The 26141-nt window shown below is 34.7% G+C and overlaps 1 protein-coding gene across 3 annotated transcripts in view; it reads left to right on the forward strand.

Moving 5' to 3' along the window:
* The window catches only part of PCDH11X (protocadherin 11 X-linked), a 509983-nt gene that overhangs the window by 49202 nt on the left and 434640 nt on the right, over positions 1–26141 (forward strand). For all 3 annotated transcript variants that reach the window (XM_032982731.2, XM_032982732.2, XM_032982733.2), the window contains exon 2: positions 2254–2837. In XM_032982731.2, the coding sequence (XP_032838622.1) occupies positions 2298–2837 (540 nt within the window). In that variant the 5' untranslated portion in view covers positions 2254–2297. The remainder of the gene's footprint in view (positions 1–2253; positions 2838–26141) is intronic.

Below are 26141 nucleotides of genomic sequence, written 5' to 3' on the forward strand. Positions count from 1 at the left end.
GATGCTGCTACCATAATGTTACTATTAATGATAATCAGTATCTGCTGATGGCTTCCTTATTTACATACTTAGGGTTTAATATTATAATGGATTAATAAAATGGCTGTTTATAGTAGACTGTTTATTCACTCCTGAATGCCTGCTTAGTGTTGTATTGTGCCTTATACAGAGTTACTGAAGTACTGCAAATAAGTCCCAGAATTACTAAAATACTGCAGGTAATGTGGTAACTATGCCACATAAACTGCATATCCAGTTCTCACCCATGTCAGCAATCTCATTCAGTTTAATTGAATTACTCCAGTGAGCGATGCCTTTTTTCATAAGTGAAGACTTGCAGGATTGGATTTTTATTTCATGTTGTTCTTTTTGTAGAATCAGAAAGCCAGAAAATGCTTTACAGTTAAATCATGCTGAAGTGGGAAGATACACCTTGCAGATCTACTTGGAATATTCTTTATCTGTTACTTACTCCCAATAAAAAGCAGTTTGCAGAGTTTAAATGGAATAGCAATATTAATTGTTCCTAATCTGTTTCACTGCAAAGTCAAATGTTTTAATTTAAATTAGCCTGCAAGTGGTACTGCTGAAAGCCAGTAACTAATGGGTGAAGACAATTACTGGCTTCAGTAATTTCTTCAACCACTGCAACTTGATCTGCAGGAGTAAATCAATCTATGCTATGACAGGGAGAATAAAATCAGAAAAGGCAGAAAAAGATTAAATTTTTACCTGCACAACGAAAAGAATGTAGATGAGTTAGTACAGGTATATTAGAAGCAGATGCTAAGCTGGTAGGAGCTACATTTTTTGTTTAAGTAAAAAAGTCATTTTAGATGGTATTCTTGAACATCTACCTTACAGAAATGCTATCCTAGGGTATCTTAAATTCTGGAAGGGCAGAATTATGCAAAGGTTAGGCAAAGCAGCATATTCTATACCTGGAGTTCAATAGTATGTTTCTTCTCTACAAGTTTGCACTGAAGGCTGTATGTACATAGATATCTGTATGTACCTATAAGTCATCCCATTCTACTTTCATCTTTCTTGAGGTTGTTAACAATCTTGAGAGGATAATATATTGTTATTCAGAAACTAGGTTGAAAAGGACTGAATTTGCTTTTCTTCATCCCAAAACAAATCTATATCTCACTTTAAAGGTATTGGTATCTCAGAATACTTAGCTCATATATGAGCAGCCATCACCAGACTTAAAATTATACAAAATTTCTTAAAGTTCCTTCTGCAGGAGATGTGTTATTCCAGAAGGGAAATTATTGCTACCTAGTCTATCTTTTTTTACTTTTTTTTTTTCCTTTTTTTTTTCTTTTCCCACCCCTAAAATTGAAGAAAGTAAAAAAACCTCAACTGTCTTAGAAATTAATTGCAAGTACACAAATAGAGGTTATATGGCAGTATGGTGGGCAGATGTGGAACTAGGAAGGTAAACTGAGGAGTTTAGCTTTCCTGCCAGCAAACATCTTTTAGTGTTAGTTCTGCATTGAAAACCTTCGATGTCTTGGGATTTTCCTGTGTTGGAATTTGTGCACTGCCCTTTCGACACATAATCCAAATTTCAGTGAATTGAGTACTAGTATTTAGTTTACTTCCACAGATCAAATCAGATGTTGTCATCTTAAAGAAGGGTGTTAGATTTCCACCCATCATTGGCTGAAGTTCACCGGACTCCATCTAGATAGCATTTTCGTGCCAGTTTAAGTTCCTGTACTAAAAATAGCCAGATTTCTTTGCTGTTAGCAAACATTACATAATTTTGTCAGTGCAAAACTTGGGGGAAAATTAAGACAACTGTTCTTGAATTCCTGTCCCTGTGCAAGAGGTATAAAAAGATCTGGTTCTCAGCAGCTGGTTGCTTGCAAACTTCTTACCTTTTTGTTTGGAAACAAAAAATTTGAGGACAATGTGGCAGAGGGCTCAAAGGAAGAGGTCTTCTTAAGGAGCAAAGGAAAATCTCATGCTGGAACTAGGGATTTTTGTATTTGTTCATTCTGATTCAGTTCTGAGATTCTTACCTCAGTGTTTAGTGAACAGTTTTAAGTAAAAAATTGTGCAAGAAATTTTATACATTTTATGTAAGATTGTTAAATCAAAGATCACTTTACTAATAGGGTTTCCAAACAGTTCAGGTTATTTGCCATAGGGAAGGTACTCCTTTCATGTCTCAATCACTTTAAGAACACAGAATTTTGTAAGATTTTAAGCATTTTTCTTTCTTTGTTTTCCTTTTTCCAGCTACTCTCAGTGTTCTACACGAATACTCATTAGTCATTCTGGAGATGGACTTGCTGTCTGGAACCTACCTCTTGGCAGTCTTATTAGCCTGTATTGTATTTCAATCTGGCGCACAGGAGAAGAATTATACTGTACGGGAAGAACTGCCTGAAAATGTCCTCATTGGCAATTTGCTCAAGGATCTTAACCTAACGCTGGACCCAGATGTGCCCCTTTCCTCACCGCTACAGTTCAAGCTTGTGTATAAGACTGGGGATGTACCTTTAGTACGGGTGGAGGAGAACACTGGTGAGATATTCACAACTGCAAACCGCATAGACCGAGAGAAGTTGTGCTCTGGCATCTTTAGTGAGAATCGCTGCTTTTATGAGGTGGAGGTTGCTGTTTTGCCTGATGAAGTTTTCAGACTGGTCAAGATCAGATTCCTAATAGAGGATATAAATGACAATGCCCCTCTCTTCCCCTCAACAGTTATTAACATCTCTATCCCTGAAAACACAGCAATCAATTCTCGCTATTCTGTCCCATCTGCCGTTGATCCAGACATTGGTGTGAATGGTATTCAACATTATGAACTCCTTAAGGTGGGTTTCTTCCATTCTTCTATGTTACTGTCTGTGTTGCTGTCTTCCAACAAATGTTGTCAGTTCTCATCAACTCATTATAAATACGAAGCTGTGTACCACAGTACTGGTACACTGCAGACAGGCACCAGTCTTGAAATGTTAATCTACACCTGAGTGCATTCCAGTGCATTGTGTCTTCACTGTGTGGAAAGCTGTTTATGTATGTGTGTGCCTGTGTAACAGTATGATGAAACATGCATGTCTTCATGAACTCTCCACCAGCATTCAGAGCATTTGTATGCTTTGACTAACAGTTGTCTTAGACCATTAAAGGTGTATTCTTATTGCCACCGATGTGACAGTGCCAAGTGCAACAATATTTTGCCTTGGTTTTATGTCTTCCTCTTGCACAGCTGTTAGATTTCAGCAGTAGAACTTAGCCCAGAAGCTTATGTGATGTAATGCTCATCTGTATACTGATGAACTCTTCCAGAATGAAAAGGAGTCCATTTGTCAAAGCAGTTTTGTAATGTTTGGGCGGGCATAATGTCTGGGCAGGAGAAAGTCCAAGATATTCATGAAAGGAAGGATAGCAGTGCCAATGAACTTGTAAGAGCAGATATTTCATATTCTTGCTGCTTTTGCCCTTTCTAGCAAATAACAGATCTGCAATTAGGGAACAAAAGAATAACCTGTGATCCTGTGGTGTGTAAAAGTGTGTGATTTGCTAAATAAAGGATTAATTTCATTTGAGTTTACTTAAGTAGTGAGTTTAGAACAAGAAAGAAACTTATTCCAAAACTGTTGGGTTATTATGTGGGAAGCTAAAAACGTCTTTGTCTCTTGATTTGGAATTGGGAGCTATTGGGTAGTTTCACTGCTCAATATCCAATCTGACACCCTCATTACTGACTGTATATAGAGTATACTGACTGAATATATATTATATATGTCAATATATTGCTTAATTGACTTGATAGCTAATATTCACCTATATCCGTACTTACTAGCAATTTAATAAAAATAAGGTGCTGCCTTATTTTAGCTCTTTTAAATTGCTTACAACCTGAAATAGTTGTGGCACTGTGGGTACTAACTAGTGACAAAGACATAAAATTTTACTTCAGTAAACTTCTTCCCACTGGACACTTCTGGTTAGCTATCTAAAAAAAAAAAAAAATATCAACCCACACATGTAGATCTTTCTGTTCTCAGTGTAGCCTAGGAATTTAAAACTTCTCAATAACTTACTACGAAGTTTGAGGTCTTTGTAGTAAGCTCTTTAAAACTTTAAAATTCCTAGGTTATACGAGGAGCAGAAAGATCTACATGTGTAGTTTGTTTTGTTATGGTTTTGTGATAGATAACCAGAAGCATCCAATATGATGCCGTCTTCATTAATTGGCATTTTTAATGAGAATCTGGGGAATGAATAACAGCATATTAAATAAATAACAGTAGGAGCAGAAAAAAATAATGAAGCCAGGACTACAGACAGAATGTTCCAAAATAATGTACAGTCTGAATAGAGAAACGTTAGTTAATATATCGGAGAGAAATGTGCTATTATTCGTGGAAAAGGAAAAACATAGAAAACAGCAAGATCAGGAATCCCTGGGATTGAATGGGCAACAAACAGTTCAGATCACCACAACAGCAGTCTTGTTTTGTGAGTTTATTTTTGGACTGTGTGTTCAGAAACAGAATGTAACAGATCAGCAGAATGATAGAGTATTTGTATCACACAAGTGGGAGCTCATCAAAAATACAAGCTATGGTTCTGTACCAAAAGTAGGGTAGGGTGTAAGGCCTTGTCTAAGATCTAGTGTGAGATGAGATTGACTGCCAGAGACCCAGGTTTTGGCAAGAGGTGTACAAATAACTTTAACAAAAAAACCCAAAACACCAAAACATATAATTTGGTATTTGAATTGGAGGGAGAACAAAAAAAAAAAACAAACAAACCAACCAACCAAACAGAAAACCCAAATAAAAATAAAACTACTTACATGCTTATTCAAGTGTGTCTGAAAAACTGCCTTTGTCACAGAAGGAAAAGGAAGGTGATGAGTATGAACACACACTGGTATGGATTGAAAGTTCTGAATTCTTGTGGTAGATTTGCCGCAACCAAAATAATTTGTAAAATCACAGCCCTGTAGACAGATCTCCTAAATGAACTAATTGCATTTTTTTCTTTCATGCCTGTTGGTCAGGTGCTTTTTGAGTTACAGATCCACTGCCTTTAAATAAGCCAGCAATTTCACATACCTGGGAAAGTATCTGTAAAACCAAGAAGCAGTTAATGACAGTCAGACACCGTTTGGAATAGTAATATCCCGATCTTATTCCATTGGTAGTTTTTACAATGTTAATAGGAAAAGTGATCATATAAGAAGAGGGGAGAAAAAAACGTGGTAGAAATAAAGGGTTCTGGTGACTAGGCAAAGAATGTAGCATGTACCAAGATCCATCTGTCAGTGGGGAAGGATAGGGAGATGAAAAAGGATAATGGTGGTGCCTGGGAACTCTTTCTTGGGTAAAATTGAAATGCTAGGAGAGAGGGCGGCAGGCGCACAGGACTGATGTTGCTTGCCTGTTCTAAAATGCTCTTCTTGGGTGCTACCTCTGCTGGATTCTGGTATATGTTTTGAAGATACTGATGTCTTCCAGCTTCTGATGTGTGTTGACCTTTCATTTCCTCTTATAACCAGCATACAGAGAAGTGGGGAAACTGCAGCACACGGAACTGTCGTGCCTCCTGAGCAGGATGAATCTAGCAGAGCTGATATGACCGTGTTGTGGGGAATTTCGGAAAGCACCAGATATGAGAATGATGGGCAGGGCAGCATGCTTGGAGGATGGCAGAGGAGTGGGAGATGATAAGATATGCAAGTCACTTCGTAGAAGCACAAAGGCTGATCCTTTAGTATGCGTGCAGCAACAGTGAAATGTGTTGCTCTATAATTTAGAGAAAGTAATAGCAAATTGACAAGATGTGCAATGAAGAGAGAGTTCTTCAGTTATATATTTCACTTTTAAAAAACAGTTTAGCTGAACTGTGCTTCTTGTCTGTGTGAAGCCAAGCCTATTTTGTTAGAAGATAGAGGGTTTTGCCATAACAATTTCTGAAAAAAGAGTAAGCATCTCACTACAAACTCAAGGAAACAGTTTGTATGTTTTAAACACATTTTTTGCTATTCTGTGTCTCATTATGAAGGCAACATTCCGGTGTTACAATATTTCCTCGGCTTGTTACACTTGCCTTACTGCCATTCTCTAAATAGGGGAAAAGGTTTCACCTAGTTGTTGTTTCTTTTTCAAAGCAGACCATTAATGATAAAGTTTTTTAACTATATGACAGACTTTCATGTTATTGTAATCTACCTCTTTCTAAAAATCATTTTAAAATAGAAGAAAACATAACATCATAAAAAAGGTATTCCTGTATCTTGGGTCCAGCATTAGTTGGCAGTTTTGTAACACAGGATTTGATCTATTTAATACAAGAGAGAACTTTAATTACCACACACACTAGCAGTCAGGTAATTTTACTTTCCTGCATTTTCTCAATATGTACCTCAATAGAAAACAGCTCATTTATGTAACTGATTCATGGTACTTCATTCAAAGCTTTCTATGTGTCTGATTCAACTATGCACTCTCTGAAATGCATGAATTTTAAGACAACAGTTTTACTTAACCTCTGCATATCTTGCAAGATTTAAGAGTTATGTGGATGATGAGTTCTAAGAGATGTTGTAAGGAAAGTGTGTTGTGTTTTTGTTTTGTTTTGTTTGTTTGTTTTGTTGTTGTTGTTTAGGTTTTTTTATTTTTTTTTTTAAATGAAGATCCAAACATGTCTTTTGGTTACCTTTTGAATTATACTTATTGTTTCCTTATTTAGAAAATTATTTGTGAAAATTTGCACATATCTTCCACCCAGCCAATGTAATAGCACTAGTGATTAACCAAGAGTTGCTCTGGTAGAAGTTTACTAATACTGAATTATTTATAAGTAGTGATGCTTTAACATTACATGTTTTTTTGGTGTTTTGTTTCTTTTTGTCTGTGATGGGGTTTTTTTTGTTGTTGTGTTGTTTTGTTTTTTTTTTTTTTTCTCCTCTCCATAGAAAAGAGGGTTTCCAGGAAGCAATCATGCAAAGCATCTTGCTGTTACCCAAATAAATTGTTGTGCATAGCATTATAAAAAATCGTGTTTTTCTGCTGAGATGCCCAAAGCTGACCATGGATAGGATCACATTAAGGGTTCAAATGATGAATGGTAAATAGTGTTTACTATGAATAAGGCTAGGGAGGGAGAACTTAGTTAGTTATGATTTAAAAATTAAAAGAAGAAGCATTTATAATGAGAAATAGCTTCAAGTCTAGATTGGCCAGAAAGATGGCATAACACTGATAGTAGCAGGTGGTTGAAAAGGCACCTAAGACAATGAAGTAATTCAGAGAAAGCAATGGCCAGACGCAAACCCAATGATTTTGTCTCAGTTAAGATAACTACTTAAAGTATAAACTGGCAGTGATAGGGAAAAAGAGACAAGCATTCATAAACAGTAGTAGTATATTAAAACAGCAGGATGTAAGAGCAGATTTTAAATTGAAATGTTAATAAGCAGTGATTTCTGATTAAAGATGAATCTACAAATACTAATGTTCTGGTTTAACGTTGGTAGGCAGCTGAGCCTACAGGTCTTTGTTCACCTCTTCAGGGCATTCACATTGCTTACACACTGATGTAAAATGTACATTGTGTCTGGCAATACCACCACAGTGTTAAAAATACTTACATGCTGCTGTTGATTATACTATTTCCGTATAGTTGTATTTGAAATCAAGGCAACCTGATATTTAGTATAACCTGATTAATACACTTAAAATTTACAGGTGTCACAGGCTTCTGCTTTAACTGTGAAGATTTGAATGCGAAGCATTTCTTTGTTCTCTTAGATGTTAAGAAGGGAAGCTGTTTCAGAACAGGTTCTGAATAGCATTCCAGCTCTAAGCACTGTAACGGAGAGTCACATGTCTACTGCCAAAAGGATTAATATAAGTGCATGTTTTAAATTAAATTCTTTTTATTGATTAAGCAACATTTTGTGTCAACTAGGTATACCATATACACTAGATGTTGCATAGGTGCAACAATACCCAGTTAGCAGTGGACTAGAGTGAAAGTGTAACTGCTCTCATAGGAGCAAATAATTTTCTTCTGTGAGCTAATCCTGTGTGCTAATAGGTTGTTTCTCTAATCTGTGGCAGTTTTGGGGGGAAATTAGATTGGTGCTGCTGTTCTATTACTCTTACCTATTACAGTAATTTTCCTGTATTTACTTATCATCAAAAGCAGCTGGTGCCTTCTTTCTAGAATAATATAACAATCTTTTTGTAGCTGTCAGTTCATACTTCTGTAATCTGACAAAATAGATTCTTACTCAGTCTCACAACACATCAGTCTTGCCTCTGAGGAGGAGAGTTACCTCTTCCTACTGTAGATCATCTCTTCTGATGTCTTTCATTAGAAACTTTCCCCTTCTTTCTGATATAGTTTATCAGTTCCATGACTTGTGGAACAGAGAGATCACAAATCATCATATTTCAAGTCTGTTCTTGCACTAGGTTATTTCTGAGCCTCACAGTAGTTTTGGATCAAGTAACTAATGTCACTGTGTAAAAATCAAGAATGCAAGGAGATGTGTTTTATGTCAAATGAAAGTTAGGAAGATAGTTAAATCAAAATTATACAGCGAGACTAGATTTGTAGTTAAATCAAAACCAGAAATTCTGATTAATTAAATCATTGTTGAAAATCATATTGTAAGCACTGATGCAAATTTGATAGTCAAAAACACTAACAGTGGAGGAGGACAAACAAAACATTTCTGTGGCCAGTTTGTGTTTTAATGTTGCACCAATACTATCTGAGTGGTTCAATACATAGAGAGAAAGTAAATTAGCACAGCGAACGCTCCTGGAAACTCAGTGCACAGTGACACAGACTTGCATTTCCTTAACACAGTTGTTCATCTTTGCTATCCCAAGCATCAGCTGCTTAAACCTCTCATTTCTGTTCTTTTTTGTTTTCATTCCTTTAAATGGAGGCTGAATCAGCAACCCTCACTTACACTCTCATACCATGTTTGAATAAGGGAGCATCCTGCAGCTCATTTTACTGAAATTAATGTGGATGATTCTTCTGTGTAGTCTTCAGCAACGTGAGAGGACAATGAAGTGGTATATTGGCCCTTTAAATAGGTCATGGAAAGCCTGAGGTGGCTGTTATCAACATCTGACTTCTGTGAAAAAAATGCTAAGATAGAGCTTTTACTACATGTAAACTGACATTTATTAAGATTGTCATATCTTATTGAATATTGCAGTTATACACTAATAAGATTAGATAAACTCCAACTTCATTACTCTCCCATTTTCAAAAATGTTTTGTAAATTTATGGTAAACCACTAGTAGCAAAGTATTTTTGCACTTCCTAATTTTTTTCTTATTATGAACCCTTTCTAATAATTGTGTAAGGGGCATCTGGCTGAATTGTACAAGAAGGCTATTTGAAATCCCAAGATTTTTCATTTTACAGATTTTTATATACTTAGGAAAATATATGATTCAGGTAAGAAATTTCTTCCTGATAAGACAATGAGAATGACTTTTCAGTATTTCTTTCTTCTCGTTGGAGAAAGCCTAGGTGATCAGTGATATTTTAAGATTCACTGACACTAAAATCAAAATCAATTACACACATATTGATGTCCTAGGTATTTGAACCTAAAACTGAGAAATAATGGTTTTGTTAAATCCTAGATTTGACAGTGCTTATATACAAGTTAGAAATAAGATCCGTGATAAAAAAAGTATTTGAGGGTTGGGTTTTGCTGTTTTTGGTTTTGTGTGGGTTTTTTTGTTTTTGTTTTTGTTTTTGTTTTTTTTTTTTTTTCTTTCTTTCTTTTTCTCCTCCAAATGACATGTAGTTTAGACTAAGATTCTGAGTTTCTGCTTGGATGGGGGGATGGCTTGTTTCTCTTACTTCACAGTCCATTGATTGAGTTAGCATAGCAATTTCATTCTGCATAACTTTGCAAAACAGGCTAACTTCCATCTTCATTGTGATGGCTCATATATATTATACTTCATATATTTCCAGAACAGTACTGTGTCGTCTTTCCCATTTCATGTGCCAGCATAGATGGGGAAAGTAATAGATTTAGGGGGCTTAGAAATAGATTTAGGATTTTTTTTGCTCTGGAGTTGCACTCCAGTCAAGCTCTAAGGTCACCCTCTAGTTCCTGTAATTTAATAACTATGCAGAACTGGAGATGTTGTCTTTCTAAGGTAACTTTTAGCTGTCCTTTAGAACAGAGAGGTTTTCTAGGACAGACAGGCTGTCTTTTGAATGATGCTGAGTACTTTTCTTCGGAAGTCCACAGTGGTAGTGGGGAATAGGTCAGAACTGAAACATCTTTACCTTTCTCTGTTACTGCTAGAAGATCAGTGTATTTGTTTAATGTTATAACATAGCTTCACTTTTTTCATGAGTCATTCCCTCTCCTTGTCTTTTCCACTGAGACTTGGATAATTACCATCTGAAGAGCCAAGAATTAAAGCAGTCCCTTTAAGATTTACAAATACTACTTGCAGAGATGACCAACTTCACAAATAGATGTTGTTTGTAAAAACTTATTTCCTTTGGTATACATTTGTAGAGGTTCAAGTAACATTGCAGATTTCTGTTAAATCTTGATGCACCTACTTTCCAAATAACTTAAGATTTTTTTTAATTTTACTCATGAGGTAGTAATGTGCTGCACAACAGAGCTAAATTTGAAAGTTAGTTTTTAGCTGTATGGAAGTTCAGGAGTTAGTAAAAAGGCTTAATTCTTTAAAAGATTGAGCCTGAAATTGTCTAAAACTATTCTCAAATACATAGTACTTCACACTGATTATATGGTTTAGTTAACATTGTCCTTAGTATCATTGTGTAGAGTTTCAGATGCTGACTCTGTAAATCTCTAGTTGGGAAAAGAGCCTTTTTGTTCCAGAAACATGAGATCAGTTGGTTTCATATGAAGTAATAACTTTGACACAACAATCTAAGAGTTAACTTCATAAGTAAGTGTCCTTTACTCTAGAAATCAATTCTTGAAAAGTATATATATTTCTGGAAGTGAATGATTTTCCTTTTACTCAGGCTTTTGACTGATAGGTACAATTAGGCCTGATAATAGCTTTGTTTCTGAACTTGTGTTATGCAACATTCTTTTCCCTCTGCATTTCTGTCTTGTTTTTACCTGTATACCAACCTAAATTACCCTGCCCAACTTTTACCCCAGTATCTTCTCATAAAAGAAATCTGTAGTTAGCCTATCCAATGAAGCTTTAGGTGTACACAGCAACTATGTCATAAATGCTTTAAAGAACACATGAAATAATTAGGGCAGGATATATTTAGATAACCCCTTCTGTTAGTCTCGAGAGAAGAGAGAAAAACATCTGTTAGTATTACAAATTCCTTAATGTTAAATAAATCCTAATATCAAAGATGTGCAGAATTTTCTTGTTACCAGTTTACTTATGATATAAAAGATATGTTGAGGAAATGAGGAATAGTTCAAATAGAATGGAATAGAGAGTTTATGTAGCTTTCAGTTTAGGTGAAAAGTAATTGGTTCCCTACCACCACTTCTGTTGTCTAGATCGGCTAGTTTTGGGGTTGTGGATAACATGACATCAGCTGAAATAAGCTATAAAATGAGGTACAGAAACTTGAGAGATGCTTATGAGTGCTAAGTGACATCCTAAAAATCTTGAAAAGCTCCCATGCAAACGGAAGGGACATTTATATGAAAGGGACAAGTAACTTTCATATTGATCTTTTCTATTAGTATATACAGGAAAACTCGGAAGGTGGACTGAGGGAGAAATTCTTTGTAGGTACAATTCTTATCCCTTACATTTGTCATTATCCTTGTACATCTAGTGAAATATGTTTGCTTCTCACTGTTTTCTAATTACTTAGCTTCAGGAACATACCGAATTAACAAAACAACCAACCAAAAAACCCCAAACAAACAACAACGACAAAAATTAAACAAAAGCAAAACCAAACCTCTTTCATTTACATAGCTCCCTTACCTCAAAATCTTTTTACATCATCTTTGCATCATAATATTATTTTCATTATTTTATGATGTAGGTCAGCATCTACCTTCTTACAAAGTGTCCCCTCTCATCCCCCATTTACCCATTTTTCAGAAATATCAAAGTATATAGTCCATATGAGAAGATTTTGCAATAGAATAAAAATATTGCTTGGTGGTAGTTTGTCCAGAGAGATCTGGACAGTTAAGTGGTCATCTATGAACACTGTTTTGAAAAAGTCACTGGGTCTAATTTTTAAAGGGGAAAATATTCGATTTGCATTCTTACAGCTGTGAATTAGTGTCTCTAAGTAGATAAAACTCTACTACTGACTGGTGGTAGTGAGTCAGGAGTCAAGGTAATTGCTGCTTGTTCGTTGATACAAGGCTCCTTTAGGGTGGTTTATGGCATTATTACTGTAAAACTGTCAGGTTCCATTATCCTGACATCCCTTTGGGGGACAGACTGAAGACTGGAGGAGAAAGTCTTGCTTCCAGGCATGGTAAGTTCAGTGAGCTAGGGTGAGGGACAAGTTGGTGTATCTTTTTGCATTCAAGGCTCTGATTTTCACAGTATCTGTCATGAAACAATAATATATAACTTAGCATGCCTCTGTGTGGGAAGGATGATAGACTCAGGCTGGAAGGCACAAATCTGTCAAATGCAGATCTTCACTTAATCTATTTTATATGACTACTATCTTTTGCTAATGTCCAGGCAGATCAGCATGCTAGTTAACACAGATGTGGCGACGCTTTCTGAACATAATAGACCAAGGATTTGTTTACACAGTCCTCTTGAAACCAAGTATATAGACAACACATAGAAATTAATATTTTCCCCAAATACAGTGAGTAAAAACTTCAGTTTCATTTATGTGGAAAGAAGTTGCCAATTACACAATCTATAATGCTCTCGACAGTAAACCACAATAAAAGCAGTAACAGAACCCCATGTATCTCAATAAAATCATAGTTTGGTTTGCATACATTTATGATATTGGCACTGCAAATATGCAATGTCAAACAAAGTTACAGAAAGTGTGTTTTGTTCTGAAGTATCCTCATGTGAATGGTGAATTTTTATTTACTGTACAATGGCAATATAATGCACCTCAGAGGCAAATTTATATAAAGGATATTAAATGTCATGTTCAAAATCTGATATTTCATATTTCATGTTCAACTGATTTTTCCAAACTTAACTTTTTTTTTTTTTATTATTAATAATTTAAAAATCTTTACAGGTTGCCAAAATTTCCAATGTCGGCCATATCTGAATTGACTACAGGTGTAAAATGTATGGCAGAAATAGTGTTTTCAATATGTCATTTTTGTGTTACAAGTTTTTAAGTAAGCTCACTCATTAACTGAACTTTCTGAAGGTCTTTGAAGGCTTCACATAAGCAACAGCATACCAAGAACTTCTTTCTTCCCTTTTCTGTAGGCTTAGATGCTGGTGATGGTTACCTGGAAGACGGGTTCCTTTTACTGCGCTTATTTGGTTTCAGATAGCTGTATCTTATGAGCTACTTGGAGGAAAGAAACAAATCAGTGTTACTAGCTCAGAATGTCTGGCTTAATAGAATTTGAGACTTGTGAGGGTTTATGAAGCGTGTGAATGTAGACAGTTAAAAATATTTCAAAAAGTCCCAGAGGATCATTGAAGGCTTTTTCTACCAGTTAATTACACAGATTTTTGGGTAAACATTTTATAGATGCAGACAAACAAAAACCATCTCTAGGAAGACGTCTCTGAAAGTTAAAACTGAAGCCATGATGGAGTTCTACTGGTCACTTCATCAAAACTTAATTTGATTTCACTAGAAGCTGCCTTGAGTCTTGAACTTGTTCTTGTGTTATGCTTGCCATAAAATCCTCAGTTTCAGAGGGTAGGAAACTATTATTTTTATTTGATTTAACTTCCTCTATTTTCTCCTTTCTGCAAGATACAACAGGAAGACAACAGTTTTAACTGGGTATAGCTGAAGAGCATGCTGTTGTTATAGTTGCATGTAGATTTTTTGTGTATAAGTATGTCACCACTTGGAAAATTAATCTGAGTTAGGAGAGTAGAATTTTGTACTGTGTCTCAAGCTATTTCACACTTGTCTGGGGGCTATATTTAAAAATATATAAGTAAAAAATTCTAAATTGAAATTTTAATTTTTACAGCTATCTATGTTTCCTCAAGGTAATCTAACATTGAAATTCAGTCTTTGAAAAATCAATAACTTTTCAGTCTGAAATGAAATAAGTTTTTCAGTGCTTTTGAGGAGCAAGTGCTTTTATAAATGATAAAAGCAGCTCCTGATCATTATTTAACCCATATGTATAGTTTTTAAAATCAGAACAATTTTGAACACTGTGTATATTAATGAATCCCAAATTTGCCACCAAAGTACTCAAGTTAAAAGGATGACATTGCTGTGTGCTTTCGTAATGTATTAAGACACTCTTGATGCTTTACAGTGTAATGAAGAGTGCAAGGATAGAGAAGAGTGAGGAATTAAGCAGGTCTCTGCTGAAGTTTTCATGACTTGATGATCTTCAGACAACTTGTAAGAATTTCAGGGGCCTCAGATTTCATCACATGTTCCCATTTGGCGTTATTTTCATATGTCCCTAACCTGTGTGTTGCTGCAATAAGGGGGCAGTTGTTTGCTACCAGATATCTCTGGCAGGACAGGCACTGATCTTGCAGCCATCCAGTGAATGGTGTCAAAGCCTGTTCTTGACTCTGTGATAAGACATCTGATTTATTTGTGTCATTCTTTCCTGTGCTGTTGGGCAGTCATCTGTCCAACATGCTTTGCATAGATCAGAGCCCCCCAAAATATATAGGGATCAAATGTGGCTTTCAGGTTTCTGGTCATCATCTTTCCCCAGATCTGATAGGTGAGGACAGTGCTAAAAAATTACTACTTCTGGGAACTTCTTGTCAGATGCAGTAGAAGAAATAATTGTGGCTTAGACTATACATATATTTAGCAATTTTATATATTCTGGCAGGTTGCTAACAGTGCACTTAGGACAAATTATGCTGCACCCACAATCTTTACTACTATCTCAAAATCTGCAATATTTTAAAGACTTCACATTTTGTATGTCACAAAGGAAAGAAGTAGGAGCCTTTTCAAAATACTCTCAGCATTTACCACCACTGTGCTGGTACATTATTTTTATATATTTGGTGTCAATATTTATGAATAAAGACGTTTCTCTTTGGCCTGTATTTTATCTTTAAAGAATGACGAGACATAGGCTTCTGAATTTCAGACCATGTATTTATTAATTACATTAGCAAAACCTGACTTAGGTTTTCTGCTTGATATAGTAGTCATCACCAGTGTATCCAACAGGATTTTCAATTGTTTTGATAAATTTCTTAGTTAAAAAGTTTGTCACTAAACTTGTTTATTACTAAATAAGAACCATATTACTAAAGACCTATCAAGCAGCTCAGGCAGCAAGAGCTATCACTGTCCAAGCATGAAACGTATTACACTTAAAGACCATAATTGTTTTTAATTTGGTCAAAAAAATAATCACAAGTTCTAGAAGAAAATTAACTAATCATGTTCTGTATTGCTGAATGGGATGTAAAAGTTCTTTGGATCCATAGTAATTCTGCTTTCAGAATAATTTTGTGAGGATTATTTTTTTTCTGCTTCTTTTAGTTATTTTAATGGATGTAGCAATGCATATTTTACTTGTATTTTGGCTGGCTATCATGAGATACCTTGAATTAGGTTTCCAGCAGACTGCATGCAAATCCTAAAATTATTCCAGTTATTATTATTAAAAATTCTAAATTACTCAGGAAAAGTTGTCTTTTTCACATACACGAGATGCTCAAAAAAAATACTACTATTTTCAAAATGTTCAATAAAGAAAAGATAAAGGTGAATGAGAATATTCACAAAATTTTCAGATTTTTCTTTTGTCTACCTCACTTTTCTATGACCTATGTTTTTTGGGAAGGATGAAGAGTTCCAATTTTTAAGATAAGTTTTGAAAATAAGAGCATTAGTTTTAGTTTTTCATGGGTTTAGTTGCTGTAAAATACACAATTAAAATCTTAGAGGCTTTTCCAATAGAATGTGTTATTAATTTTAATTTTGGTTTTAGCTTTCTAATATTGGATATTACTGATAAAGATTCAAATAGTTCTAGCTGGTTTTCCCCCAAATACACTGCATGTAGTATTTTTATTTCTTTCAAGAGGAAGTACAGGAAGCAGAAACAGGTAAGTCCAAAAATTATATTCTTTTAGCTATCAAAGAATACATTTAAATCGAGTGTCAAGCATGGATCGTGGCACTTGACAGCATTAGTATGGTTATTTTTATTCCTGAAAGAAAGGTTTATTACAAAGTAATTTATATTCTCTAGCCCAGAAATATAATTGGTCTGAACACTGAAGTCCCGGAGAGCTTTTGAAGCTGGGACATGTAGCAAAGAGCATTTCAGACAATTTTAAAGAAACAAAAAGAAACATTGGTAAAAGGAATGAATTCTGAGTCATCAGCTGTCGGTATTGAAATACATTTTTCTCACATTGTGCTATAATTGCTAGCTCTATTAATGTGATGTGTATTATTGCTTTGGTTATTGCTGATGTTCCAAAGTCAAATAATTGTAGTTTTTTCTCTTTGCTTTATCAAGCAAATTGACATTTTCTTTTTATTTTTTTTCTTTTCCTTTTTCTTTTGAGTGCTCTTTCAGAATGAGATATTTTATGTTTTTTTTGTTTTTTTTTTTTTTCACTTTGAGATTACTTTTTCCTCTTCATTTTAACCCCAGCCATATAATTTTCATCCTTCTTTCCATTAGGGGCTTTCCAAACATGTTTATTGTAGCACATTGAAAGGTGTAAACAAAGTAGTAGCTTCTGGTTTGTTCCCCATCCTGTATCCCATCTAACCTCAAAAATAGTAGTCTGGGAGTTATATATTATTGTTTTCCACTGGTGAATTAACCTTAGAATGGAAAGACAATGCTAAGTGTGAATACTGTAGTTTGAAAGTCAGTCTTATAAACAGACCATAAAAGATTGATAGAACTTTCCTGCTTTCCATCAGTGTTACACACCTTTTATTGTTTCACATAAATGAAATATTAATCCAAGATTAATATTCAAGATATTTATTATGCTTCTAAAATACCAGGACATTAATCAGTTCCTTGAAGTTTACAGATTATGTAGTTCTCTGTAAGATTTTATGTTAATTTTATGGGTTTTTAAATTCTGAAGTAAGCCAGTAGCTGTCTCTTTTTCATTAAAAAAAAAAAAAAAAAAAAAAGTCATTTATGTAATTTAAACCTTCAACTACCAGCATCATCCAGACTTCTTGCCAGTTAAGATGAATGTCCAACTGGATCTTTAACAAAGTTAAAGAAAAAAAAAAAAAAAACTGATTGTGTTATAATGTCTGCTTCTGATGGTTTTATTTTTTTATTATTCTGATATTGAAGTGTATTGTGTTAAGACTTTGTGACCTTTGTTGTACACCATCACACATGAATCTTAGCAGGACTTCTGTCTTTTCAGTCTTTCCTTCTCTATGTTTTTAAAGTCTCAAATAATTATCTCTGCGGGCCCAGTTGTTCCTGCTAAGTGCTAGGCAGTGACAGCAATAAGCATCATGGACAGCAGTAGAATCTATTTTGTTTCTGTGGTGGTTTTTGCTTTCAAGGTTGCTTGTGAGGGTGGGGTCCTAGAAGGCAGAAGTGTTTGCATTTCAATCATAAAGAAGGGAAAAATAAATATAAAAAGCTGGTCAAAGTGTCTGAATAAAAAAAAATAGAAAGGATACAAACCATTCCAGTGGTATTTCTTCTAGTACTGTGCTATATGGGTAGCAGAATGATTATTTACCATGTTATTACTTCTATAAAAGGTCAGTTTTATCATCATTCTTTCTCATAACTTTTGGAGAGGATAAATGAGCAATCTGAATCAAAGTCTTTTGTTATTTAGAGCAGTGCCTAATAGTTGTGTCTTATATCAAGCTGCCTAGGCAATTTTCTAATTGACTTGAAATCCCCTTCTCATTTTGTAATGCTGTCTAGACCGGTAGTATTTGTGCTTTTGTGTTGTTTTCTGTAACACACATATTCTCTAATCTGACGATGTGATCTTTGAGGGTCACTGAACTGCAAGACTTGGGTCATTGTGGTTTTGTTACTGGCCTGCAGAGTAGTTGTGAATGAGTTACTTCTGCTTTCTGTGCCTCAGTTTCCTTATAGCTGAGTGATACCAGTGCTACTGACTTGAACAGGGAATGGCCTTGCTGGATGAAAATTAGTTTCATCTGATATCTTGGATCCTGTCTCTAACACTTGATATCAGATACTTCGAAGAGATTTTAAGAACAACACAAGCATATTTTCTTGAGTCTCCAGCAATTGGAGGCTCACAGATTTCTTGTACAGAAGTGGTGGTTCTGGATTATTTTCATATGTGCAGTTTCTGCAGTTAGGTTTTGAATCTGTTTTGTAAAAAATTGTGATTTGTAAAATTTGAGCATTCAGAATATGGACAAAGATTTAGAAACTACATCATGTGACGAACACTTACTTTATCTTCTGTTTATATCAGTTCACTGGTGACATTTTTATACCATGACAACAGCCCTGTCTTTGAAATTTGTTTTGGATACAGTGATGAAGGAATTAAACTATTAATTTACTTAAAAATGTGTATAGTAGGCCAATGGAGGAGAATCAGAAACTGTGCAAATACATTTTTTTCACAAATAAACATACTCATTGTATTAGATTAGGTAGAAATAAAATTAATTTGGTTCATATTAGAAATGCATAGATGCTTGAGCTAAGATGATAAGAAAAGGCCAGAGATATAAGCAGAATTTAATCTGCTACTCAGTAGCAGAAAACTTTGTACTACTCAAGGAATAAGGTTTTCTCCTAAATTTTCCTGTGTTAAGGAAGTGGAAGAACAATCAAGGCTCTTTAAGAAGTGAATTTACATTTATGGAAGTAAAACCTGGGGAATTTAGATGCTTCCATATTAATGATTAACTTTGATAATAACTTCAAGGGGTTTTTATGTATAAGCATATAATTTAGTGTTCTGTTTTGCTGAAAATATCACTCCCAATCTTGAAGCCTCTCACAATTAGTAATGGGGGGGGGAGGTTGTGTCTGTGTGTAGAAATCATATCTAATGTTCATAGGACTAGGGCAAACAGTAAAACCAACAGTTTCCTCATTGCTGCTGTAAGCTACAGGTAATATTAGAAGAGTTCTTATAAACAGGAATGAAGTCTTTCAAAAAGTATATTGAATATTGGTTTGAAATTCAACTACATACCTGTCACATCATAGCATATGCTACAGGCTACTGAGTGTCATGAACAAGGTAACAAAGAAAATTGCTTTTTGTTACTCATCAAGTCTGACAAAGACCTTAAGTTATGTACAGTGGATTCCCCCCCTCCATATTTGTTGTTTATAATTTGTATAATACTGGATGGAACAAGTTTATCTATCAGGAGAGGTTTTATTGTAGTGGTTTACAGTGATGCTGACATGCTTTGCATTTGAAATATTCAATATCACTATAAATCAAAAAATACAAGTTCTTGCTATATTGTCATGTGCTACCTGGCTCTGAAATGACTGAAAACTAAAAACATACATTAATATGCATATTACTGTGAAATGATTGGCTAAATTTTCCTGCTGGGCAGCTGTTGGAACTAATCAGGTTGTGTCTAAGAACATAATGAGGAAAAACTTTAATAATGCTTAGTCCTCTTAGAAGCTCTGTCATTTCAGCTGCAGTACTCACTTCCACTAATTTAGTCCAGGTTTACTGTTTTGTTAAAAGTCATAATGCTGAATCTCAAAACAGATTTAATTTTTACATTTTACAATGGACTTTTTCACGTATGTCCACAGTAGGCCTCTTATTATGGTAACAGTAAAGTTAATTGAGGGTGGAATTAGAGTTTTGACTCTCTAAGCATAACAAATTTAGCAACTAGTTTTATAGTGTCACCTTTGTTTTTTGAGATACTACTCTAAATTGGGAATCCATGTAACAACTGAAAACTCTTTTGTTGTAGTGAGCAGTCCTGCAGATTTCTGTGAACAAATTGAATCCTTTATTGGATAGTACTTGTTTTGTCTTATTTTAGTAACTGTGAATTTGATGTGTAATGACGGGTGTAGTAGTTGTTAGTATGTCCTAGCTATGTTTTAAAAATAGTAATGAACCTAACAAAAATTTTGAATTCAAAATCAACTGTTCATTTAACTCACTGCTTCATAAATATAAGATCTAGAGTTCTTGTTCATAGCTTAATAATTTAATATGCAAGAATCATAACAATACATTAAACGTTTTGAAGAAGTAGAAATTAAGTAAATGTAAAGATCAAGGTCTAGGCTAAGTCTTTGTGTCTAAATTAAAAACTGTTTAAGGAATGTTTAAGTTAAATTGTTTGAGGTGTGTTTTGCTTTCCATGCTGATGGTTATTTCCCAGTTGGTGAACCTAAGTTAACATGAATTTGCTGGATTTTAGGTTGATTTATTTTAGTAGTTTTGCTTTGATAGATTCAATTGTTTACATCACGTTTTTAGAATATGAAGGCTAAACTTCACATTGAATTATTCAGAGCATGTTATCATCCCCAGAGGGTGCTTTCCTACAAGCATTTTTCTAATTCTAACCTGTATATAGCTGAGAGATGCTGTCTTCGTTAGCAAGTGTCTCAAAGCAAGATTAATTCTGTGGGCGTTGCGATGGTTCTTTAACCTGAGGTTATTATCATAGTGGAGTAGTTATGAAGACTCCAGGGAAAGTTCTCAGTTCTTACTTGCCACACTGACACCTTGGTGGTTGGCATCATGTTGGTTGCCCAAAAGCTGTTGTTATTTTCCACTAAAAAAGAGGCTACAGGTCCAATTTCTGTGTGTGTATTACAAAGTTTTATTGTACCACAAACAGAATGCGTGCTGTTATTAGGAAACATCTGCTTTAAGATAGTGATTGAATTAACCTCAGGAAAGACCTTTGAGTGGATCCAGACCTGAGAAGGCTTGCTTTTTCTCTGACTTGGATTACATGAGTTCTTACTGGGCAGAAATGGCTTCAACTATCTTCGCTTAGTTTGCCTTTTCTGGTATAGTATAGTTTGTGTGAGGTCAGTCATATTGCTAAATAACACTTCAGCTATTTTGTTTATTCCGGTGTTAGCTTTCCTAGGGAGATACACCCCATCATTCACTTTACTAGCAAGATTAACCACTCAGTGAATTTTATTGAATTTTATGATTTGTGGAAGAGCTTGTCTCAGCCTCAAAGGATAGATACTTTGCAATTTATTGGAGGGTACCTGTTACCTGGTGGGACTAATCTAGATCTTGGCAACCGGAGGTGGATGTTATATTTACCTTCTGAAGCTGGTGTTCTTCATGCTTAAATGGGGACTTATTGTGTTCTATGGTTCTATGGGGTTTTTTGACATTTTTTCTGTTGGCCTGTTAGGCAAAATTTATAGTGTATATTCAAGACTGAACTGCTGCTAGAGAATATAAACAGTGAACAAAAACTGAGCAGAAAAACTGGAATGGAATGATGAGTGTTTGGCTGTAAAGATGCCATTCCGATATTCTGAATTTTATTTTATTTCTTACAAATAATTTGTATCCATTTCATCGCTGATTTTAAGTCTGAGAAATAGCACAAGTGTATTCAATTAGTGTAAAACTGGATTTCTATTTTTGTTTTAGAAAGGAATATATTATTGAGTTTAACCACTTATAAGAGTATGTGTCAAATATGCTTTTAAGATTTTTGATCCCAAGCAACTCACAAGGAAGCTGTTTTAAGGAAGATAACTTGTTAACTAGGAAGTCATGACAGTTTATATGCTAGTATTTTCAATATACACACTGAGCATGAGATTTATTTTCAGATTTGGCTTTCGGAGTCTAGTTACTGCCTTACAGTAAGGAAGTGTTTCTTCCTTTTTATCTTGCTTTTGTTCTACTGATTCAGAGAAATAGGAGTCCATAACACTGGAGGAGGAAGACAAGCTGTCTTCCTGATAAATCTCATGCCAGAAAAAAAATTTTTGGTTTATCCTCTACATTCCCCAATCAACATGGTGAAAAGACTTATGTAATGAGTTTTAGAATTCAGTCTCTCTGGAACTATTTTTAGTACTTAATGTCACTCTGTACATCTTCTCAGCAACTGTCTCTGATTTATTGCTCTGAAATTTCAGTATTATTTATTATCTTCCAATGTGTAGGGAAGTGACATCTTGCACTTAGATGTGTCACATACTTCTATAGTAGTTCCACTGTTATTTTCTAACAATAATATGAAAAGGGTAAGTTTTCATTATTTGCAAAAGCACAGCTTCATTTCTTTCAAAGGCAAAAATGATCCTGTGGTATTTAAATGTCCCAGACAAACTTCCTCTTGTTTTGAGTTTTACAAAACCCTGTAAAGAGTGGAGGTCTTGAGAAAGGCTTACTGTCATGTTCATTTTGGCAGGATTTGTGACAGGCCTACAATTCATAAAGGCTGTTGTGAAAGCTAAGGGAAGACTACTCAAAATGAAAGAAGTGAAATCTGTTATATTAGGGTTTTTTTCATTCTGTTATATTTTTGCCTTCATGAATTGTGAATTTTCTGCATCAAGACTCTGTATTTTTTAATGTCAAAATTGATTAAACAGAGATACATGCACTTTAAAGTATGGTCTCTGCATATGAAAAAATGTCCTTGTGATGTATGTCTAGAGAACATGTTACCTTTATTCATTTATTTTCTTTGTGTTTCTGGATATTACTATCCCTGAAGGGAAAGGGGTCTATGTGTGTGAGATACTCTTGCCATTCAGGTTTTGTCAACATTTTTTCCTGAAAGTGTAAACATAAAGGGAATATACAGTGTATTTGCTCACAGCTGAACTTTAGTTTAAAAGGGCCTTGGATCAAATAAGATCACCTTGCTAAATAACTTCTTGAAAAAACTATAACATCAGAGGTTAGGATATGGATTTGTCTTAATGAAGATGCCATGAATTTAAAGAAATCATGTACCTTAGTTGAAATTTTTTTTGTGTGTGCGTGTGTGTGTATAAGAGGGAATGAGATAACAATACATTAATTTAATGAACATTGGTTTGCAAATATTTGTACTCCTTCTTAACAAAGGACAAAGGTCTTATGTCTATTTTAATTTTTGTTTTTCCATTTGTAACAAGCCAAATCCATATATGTCCATCACCCCCAGTTCCCACTGAAATTACTGGAAGCTGAGCATACTGAACAGTCTCTTCTTTAGGGTAAAGGAATTTTCAGAAACATCTCAGTTGTTTCTTTTTTCTTGTATACAAGCGGCTGTCAGTTTTAATCTCCTGCCTGAAAGTACTCATCTGGTTATAGAGCAGGTAGTGAATAGGAAGTCATTACATGTTCACACTGCTACAGCGCCCAGTCAGCATTCATGTGAGGTTTGAAATGTGTGATTAGGAGCCTAAGATACCTTGTCTGGCTGTTGAAGCAAAATGAGGTTGTGATTTAGAAGCTGTTCTGAACAGTAATACAGAACTGTTTGCTCTTACCACCAAAAGCACAGTGATAGATAATTACATCGCTAAAACATGTGCTCATTTCTCTTTTTTGGAGATGCTTGGTTCTCTTCCATATTTAATATGACCTCCTTCAAGTGTGTTAAAAATGTAGTTTCCTGCTCAATAGGATGCCTGTGAATATTTCTGAACAACTATAATGGAGGAGATTAAGAATGGAGGTTAGTTCCCTAATTGCCTTACCTGCAGCTGTTGACATTTCTTCTTTTGGGAAGAGTATCTCTAAATGAAAGGGTTGGGTTTTTTTTGTTTTTTTTTTTTTTTTTTTTTGTTTAAAGTTTAAAATTCTAAAGTTTAGGTACTAAAGTTTAAAGTTCTAAAGTATAGTTTAAAACATAAGTAGTAATTCAGAAGTTGCTGGCTCTTTCACACAAGCTTCAAGCCTTGGACAACTGATAAAAAGTCTCTCTACTTCAATTTCGCATCTTGGCATAGTGGTACAACTATTTATATAGCAGGAGTATTGTGAAGATAAATTCCTTAAAGATTTATGGTGCAGCTGCGTATTTTGCTGAACTACATAATTGTATTTCTATAGTACATTGTGCATGACTATTCAAGTGACAGCCCAATTCCTGCTGCCACTTTTTTGTAAGCAAGTATCTTGGTAATTTAATATGTTAATGCAGTAATGTGGATACACCATTACTCCTACCCTAGTTTGTAAAGGTATGTGAACTGAATTTTTATTATAAGAAAAGTTTTGGTGTTTGGGGTTTTGTTTGTTTGTTTTTTTGTCATTGTTTAGGTGTTATTTATTTGTGCTCCATGGTTCAAAAGAGTTTATTAACAAAAAAAGAAAAAAAAAAAAAAAAAGTTGAAACACCGTTTTCCAGACTGAAGATGTGATATGGGAAGGCTTACCCTTGAAACCTGGTGTGGTCTTGAAAATGTTGAGAGTGTGTATTGCTACCTTCCAGCTCTCCATGTTCTCTCCCTTGTAAAGGTTGTAGATCAAAAATATTAACATATTTCAGGTATGGAATTTCAGGCTTGCTTTAAATGTAGACTGGAGAAATTAGGGCAGGAAAAAAGTAAATATATTAAAATTGTAGTATTCACTGTCTAATTGTTTCTTCTTAATGGAAATGAACATGATCTAATAAATACATTCTGAGAATTGGATACCAAGAATTGAGTAGGATGCAAAAATATTCTGTCTTTGAAAAGAATTATCTACCAATCTGCGTTATGGCTATCTATCTTAGAAAATAAAGTTGACAATGTTCAGAGTATGACAAGTTTGAAAGGAACTCTTTACGGGAAGGAACAAATCATCTGAAAGGATTAAGGAGGCTCAAGCAATGTAATTGTTAAAACTGATTCAGTCTTTTTGTAGTAACATTAAATTCTGATTTCCAAGGAAGTAATACTGTGTTTAGGTATATATCCTAGCCTTTTTTTTCTTCCTCAGAAAAATCTGTATTAAACGCATTGACTGTCTGCTGCTTCATTCCATATTATACTTTTTACTGTTCCTTTCCAGCATGAAGTGGTTCATTATTATCCTTAAGTTCTGTTGATCCCATCTACAGCATTTTGCTTTCTATCTGCTTCATAGGACGAGTAAGGTTTTGTGTGTGGTTGTATATATGGAGTGGAAATCTCTGGCGATGCTTTACATTTACAGAAGCTCTTTTATGATTGAAGGTGGAAAAATAGCAAGTTATGATATAGATATTGCTGATAAATTATGTCCTTAAATTTTATGTAGCGGTAGAGCTACTTAGGATTCTAAATGCACAAAATTCACTTTAGGTTCATGCACGTTTGGAAGCTTCCAGGTCTTATTTTTACTGTGGATTTGAACCTCTAAATTCAATTTATTCAGAGCTAATCTTTGGCTTGCTTCGAAGGAAAACACGTGAAACTGTGATAACGACAGAAAGCCCTAAAATGAACAAGACTCATAGGAATCTTGGCCTACAAATTAAAAGACTGTAGTTGTTTTGATGAAGAGCTAGTGTTTCAAATATGTAATCAACTTGGCATCTTCTGAGTTCTGCATTATAAAAATTTCCTACCTTTGGAATTTTATTTTCTCCTTTGAGGTACTGTCACTCAGTTCATAAGGTAACCGTCAGTATTCATAAACCTTATTTCAAGTAGCTTTGGGTTGTAAGCTGTGCAATGTGATGAGGGTTAGTGACTGTGCAGTCTTTAAACAGGACAGCTGTCCAACACATTTTAAATTTCTTGAACACATGAATTGCACACTGTGTAAGTAATAGCAGACAAGGGACCTTTATTAGAGCTACAATGCTTATGATATTATAGATGTGAGTGTACTAATATGCACCAATTATAGGAACTTACATCCATTATTGCCTATCATCTAGAATATTTTGCTTAAGGATTTAGCCTGGCTTTGAGAATTCACAATTTCACATCAAAAGTATTGCTTTTGAAAAAACAATGCAAGCTTAATTTTCAGTTTTTATTGAAAATACTGTCCATTCTATAACTGTTGCCCAATTTTCTGCCTTAGGAATTGAAATTGTGCTATTATACTCT

This window comes from Tyto alba, unplaced genomic scaffold, assembly GCF_018691265.1.
Source record: "Tyto alba isolate M040663 unplaced genomic scaffold, T.alba_DEE_v4.0 Super-Scaffold_5, whole genome shotgun sequence".
In the NCBI taxonomy this organism is placed as follows: Eukaryota; Metazoa; Chordata; class Aves; order Strigiformes; family Tytonidae; genus Tyto; species Tyto alba.